The following is a 5,608-nucleotide window of genomic DNA, read 5'->3' as shown; positions in this document are numbered from 1 at the left end:
TGTGTGTGTGTGCGCGCGTGCGCGTTTGTTTGTAATACCTTGTGGGGACGATTTTCCTGACATATACTACGTTGTGGGACAAATTGCTCCTTGGAGCCTGGAGCCTGGTCCCCACAAGGGGAAACCCTGTTTTTGGGTCAGGGGTCAGAGTTAGGACTAAGGTATGAATTGAGTTTTGGTTAGGGTTAGGGTTAGGTATGTAATGGTTAGGGTTAGGAAAAGGGTAAAGGTAAGGTTTAGGCTGTAGAAATGAATGGAAGTCAATGGAAAGTCCCCACAAAGATAGCAACACAAGTGTGTATGTGTGTGTGTGTGTGTGTGTGTGTGTGTGTGTGGTTGGCTGCAGCCAGGTCTCCTGGCTTCAGGAAGATGTCCCATCTTCCCAATCCATGCAAGACTCACAGAATATTGTGGTCTTGTCTCTTGGAGATGTAGAAGAAGTTCTTTTTCTGATTCCTCACCCAGAAACCAACATGGGAGACTTAAGTCCCAGACAACAGAATCCCCAAGTGGGAGTTGAGCATTGTTGTTCTAAAAATATATATTTTTCTTATTTTTAGATTGCTCATTCAATATTGTTCGATCAAACAATGTATTTATAGTAGAAAGAGAACAAATGTATCCATTTTTGCTTCATCTTTGCTTAATAAATAACAACATGGTGAACAGTGCTTGTTTTACCTTTTGAAGTTATATTTGAATGAGTTTAGAACATGTAAAAAGGACAGATCCTTCATGTGGAAGCGATGTCTGAATGTCCCTATTGTCCTGGTTCTTATGTCTCTTCATCCAGGAACCAGTCTGCTGCAGGAAGTTGTGTTTCTAGTGAGTCAGGGAGCAGATCCTGATGAGATTGGCCTTATGAACATCGATGAGCAGCTACCTGTCATAGAATACCCCCAGCCTGGACTGGATGTCATACAGGTACAACTAACATCTGATCAGCATTCAATAAGAACCTTTTTAATGTTACAATATGCTTAGATCAATCTCTGTTGGACTTCATGTGAGGGAACTTGTCACCTAGAGCTGCAAGGATGGTAGAAAGCCTGCAACACTCGGCATCCAGGAATCAGTAAAGGACGAGTAGAAGCAGCACCAGAACCCACAGCAGACATGAGGCATCACCAGAGCAGCCATATGAGGCACAGAGGCAGGGCATCAGTGAAGCCCATGAGCAGTGGTCTGCAGGACAAAGAGGCTCAGGACGAGACATAGGGCATAAATCCAGAATTCTTAACATATGTTATGCTATTATTGTTGTTGCAATGACATTATTATTTTTTAAATATTAAAAATAATATTTAAAAAATATTATTCTTTAAAATAATATTTATAATACCTAAATAAGGTCTGCTCTCCAGACCTTATTTAGGTCTGGAGAGCAGACCTAAATAAGCAGACAAGCTCATATCAGGACCCCTGCAGTTTGCTTATCACCATGGAGTTGGAGTTCAAGATGCCATCATACACCTGCTTCAACAAACCATCAAACCCACTGTCACCTGGTCAAAGCATGCAGCACTGTGAGGATCATGTTCTTTGATTTCTCCAGGGAATTTAACACAATTCACTCCAATCTGCTTTGTCAGAAACTCCAGAAGACACAAGTGGAGGCCTCAACAATTGTCTGGATCTATGACTACCTGACAGACAGACCACAGTTTGAGAGACTGTGTCTAACCAGGTGGTCAGTAGCACAGGAGCACCACCATTCTGCACTCTGCACTCACCATTCTGTACACTTCAGACTTCTGTCATCTATAGAAATACTCTGATGAATCTGCAGTTGTCGGGTGAAGCAGAGATGGCTCATGTTTGTGCGTCATGTTCATCACCACCAACATCATCCTGACTGAGACAAAGAAATAAGAACCGCTTTAACAGAATAATCTGTGACTGTTTGCCAGTTTTCTTGAATCTTGGGGAAGGCCCGTCCAGCAGCAGCTAAGGAGCTGCTGCTGGACGGATTGTGTGCCTTTTTTAACCAAACTGCACTGCAAAACCTTACCAAGTATTTCTGTCTGACCGCTTTGTGTCATGGTGGGAGAACAATCATCTCATCTTGAATGTAAACAAAACAAGAGATGGTTGTAGAATTCAGAAGAAACAGTGTTCGATCAAACCCTGTTTCCATCATGGGAGAAGAAGTGGAGATGGTTGAGGAATTTAAATACCTCAGTGTTCATCTGACAACAGATTGGATTGGAGACACAACAGTGAAGCAACCTCACCATTTTCTTTATGAGACTATCTTGGAAAAACACAGTGTCTTCAGTCAGAGGTTTCTTCAGATTCATTGCAATACAGTCTGCTACAGGAGATCTTTCCTGCCAACAGCCATCACAATCTACTATAACTCTTTGAAGAATTTGAATTAATATGAGTAGCAACAGTCCGTTGCAGGGCAACACAGACACACTGGACAAACAACCACACACTCACACCTAGGGACACACTCACACCTAGGGACAATTTAGAGAAACCAATTAACCTGACAGTCATGTTTTTGGACTGTGGGAGGAAGCTGGAGTATCCAGAGAGAACCCACACATGCACAAGGAGAATATGCAAACGCCATGCAGAAAGACCCCAGGCTGAGAATTGAACCCAGTACCTTCTTGTTGCAAGGCAACAGCTCTACCAACTGCGCCACTGTGCAGCCTACTTAATGTGATATTTAAAAAAACAACAAAAACATGGCATGTTAAGTAGTCTGTATTGTATGTAGCAGTTTCTAAATTTCTACCATTCCTGGATTGAACCTGGAGGGCCAAAAAATAATTCCAAGGGCCTGTATTGGCTCTGGGAACCTATATTAGGCACCCCACATTAACCAAAAAAACTTTGCAAGATTTCTCAAGATGTTTTAATCCTTGATTCTAGATTGCTGAGGTGATTGCCTCTGTTCTTCTACAGGAGCTGACCTCCCCTCGCTTGATAAAAAGCCATCTTCCCTATCGATTTCTCCCTACAGCTATGCACAATGGAGAGGCCAAGGTCAGTGCATGTCAGGCCATGTGTAATTCGGTATCTCAAATATGTTAGTTGAATAATTTGGTCTTCTGCTATCATCAGAATATGCCTTGAGTTTATGAGATGTTAGAGTATGACTCTGCCTTAGGACTTTGATCTTCCAATGGATATTGGATCTTGTACTTTTTCCCATTAATGTAACTTGGCCAGCTGTATTATCCTACAGAGGTTTAGTTTAATGCACTGTAAAAACTGATAAATTAGTCCAACTCAAACAATTTGAGAAAACCAATTGCCTTAAACAGTTTAGGTTTATTAACCTAAACAATTCATCTTAAGTGGGGAGTTAGACTAACTACCTGAAGTTAAAAATAACATTTGCAAACTGTTAATTTATTGCACGTCAGCTACTGTTCACATTGTGCTTTTACTATTTAACCAGGTTGACATGAACCAGAGCGCTGTTTGACAAAGGATTAAGAAATCCAGGATAAAGACAAAGCCAGGCTTCACATCGCATCAGTTCATCCTGACTATCAGTTTCATAAAAACCAAACTAGGCTGAGGAGGTGCAGCTATGTTGAGCCAGGCTGAAGTAATTCAGATGAATGCGCATCCACAGATTTCTCCAACAGACCAATGAAATCGATCACAGATTCACTGATGCTACGCTGATTCTAAATTAACTGCTTATGCCATACCTTACACCAAACAGCTTTAGATGGAGGATTATGAGGAACTGAAGTATCATACTAAAGAAAGGAATGCTGCTACAATAGCAAACAGTGGATCAACTAAATGCGTAATTAGACCAAAATCCAAAATCTATATTTCCAAACTCAACTAAAAAACATCAGTCATATCTGTCATTTACTCATTACTTCAAGTAGATATATCATGCTTTTGCATCCTTCCTATATTCTGTAGAATTTGAATTAATATTAGTTACCACAACATTTAATTTCCCTTTTGGATCAATATTTTTAAGTTGAATTTTCACATATGAATCATTCTCTTATGATCTATATAAAGTAGGACCATAACACTGCAATATGATTGCAATGCTTTGGTCTGAATTCCTCCTTATTGGAGCTGCAAACTCCTCATTTACCTGTTCTGAGGAGTTTTAGAGGAACTGCGGTCTTTTTAAAACATGAATGAGATATTCCACGTCCTGGCCTCTCCAGGGTGAAGGGCGTCCCACCCCATTTGGCTATTTTTATAGTTTGATAACAGCGATACAATTATCTACCGGCAGAAAAGCTTTTTATTCAAAATTTTATTAAAGATGTGAACGAAAGACTTGTCTATCCAACCTTCCATGTTGGAGTCAGAGTATGATCCAGAGCAGGACAATGAAGACGACCAACCTGCAGAACCGTTTATTCAATTGAATTCATCACAGTGGAGTTATTACTGTATTTACACCCTCTCCATCCATACCAGCTACCCACAATATGGAGTGTAATTTAACTATAGTGTTCATGCATATCAGATACATATTAAATATTAATGCGACCACAATTTGAATGAAGTAAACAAAACCTTGACATAATTAAGGAGTTAGATAATGGGAGCATCAAGAACATCACTGGATGCATTTGCACATGTTCCCCAAGACAAAAATGGCAAAAACAAAGCCAAATACTTACAATAAAAATTAAAGCTGCAAGCAGCCTCAAAACTATTGATACGAAACATATGAGACCCATATGCACATTACACCTCCTCCTCGTGGAACTATTGGCCACCGCGGGGATTCTGGCATCGCCGCCCACTCGCCACCGCAGACGTTATTGCGCAGTTTCCCTACCCATCCGCCAGGCAATACGCATCAACGCGTTCTGCATCACTCCTTAATGATGCACCCAAAATCTGGTGCAGATCGGCTGATGTAGAGAGGAGATATAGCTGACGGTCAAAAGCAGTAGGACGAGTTTGATCAAATACTACGTCAATAAAATGGACATGATGGCGGCTTTGATCTAAAATGGCCAACTTCCTTTTGGGTTTGGACCATGGCTTCCAGAGACTTTTTTGCAGGTCCTGACAAGATACACATGTGTCACAAGTTTCATAATTCTGGGTTAAACCGTGGCTTGGGGCTGATGATTTAAAAATTTCTAGGGGGCGCTGTTGAGAAATTAGGCCACGCCCACTAAAGATTGTTATGGATTCCTGTCCGGGGGTGGATAAGGATTGATCCCTGTGAGTTTGGTGCAGCTCGTCTTGAAATTATGGAATTCAGAGCCAAACGTATGGCAACGGCGTTACATGTCACTTCGCCACACCGCCACACCCACCTGCTCCATCAAAACCGGTTGGGGTTGGAATCCACAACACACCAACATGTCTTCTGTCTATGGACACAGTTTCATGTTAATTAGGTCAAACAGGTAAGATAGTGACCGTTCACAGTAAAAAATATGACACTTCCTGTTCTCAGGGGTCGTGGCTTAAATAATGTCATCACTTGACCATTGAGTGTTGATGCCGGCGGCCACTTCAAGGCTGCCAGGTAAGGTTGATGGGATCTGCAGAGCGATCAACACTCAAACTGAGATGATATCGGAGCTGAACCGTAGACTGTGTGCGATCCTGGAACAGGACCGTGGCCGGGCAACGGATCTCA

The 5,608-nt window shown here is 41.6% G+C and overlaps 1 protein-coding gene across 6 annotated transcripts in view; it reads left to right on the top strand.

Moving 5' to 3' along the window:
* The window catches only part of sult4a1 (sulfotransferase family 4A, member 1), a 56,125-nt gene that overhangs the window by 32,434 nt on the left and 18,083 nt on the right, over positions 1 to 5,608 (top strand). For 5 of the 6 annotated variants that reach the window (XR_001660727.1, XR_001660728.1, XM_007543477.2 and 2 more), the window contains 2 exons: positions 794 to 924; positions 2,920 to 3,000. Coding sequence is in view for 4 of the 6 variants with exons in the window: in XM_007543477.2 (XP_007543539.1) it covers positions 794 to 924; positions 2,920 to 3,000 (212 nt within the window). In the remaining 2 variants the exon portion in view is untranslated. The remainder of the gene's footprint in view (positions 1 to 793; positions 925 to 2,919; positions 3,001 to 5,608) is intronic. The other variant, XM_016666880.1, reaches the window with a different exon arrangement.

Source organism: Poecilia formosa, unplaced genomic scaffold, assembly GCF_000485575.1.
Source record: "Poecilia formosa unplaced genomic scaffold, Poecilia_formosa-5.1.2 Scaffold831, whole genome shotgun sequence".
Taxonomy (NCBI): domain Eukaryota; kingdom Metazoa; phylum Chordata; class Actinopteri; order Cyprinodontiformes; family Poeciliidae; genus Poecilia; species Poecilia formosa.
This window is presented reverse-complemented; position numbering and strand designations above follow the sequence as displayed.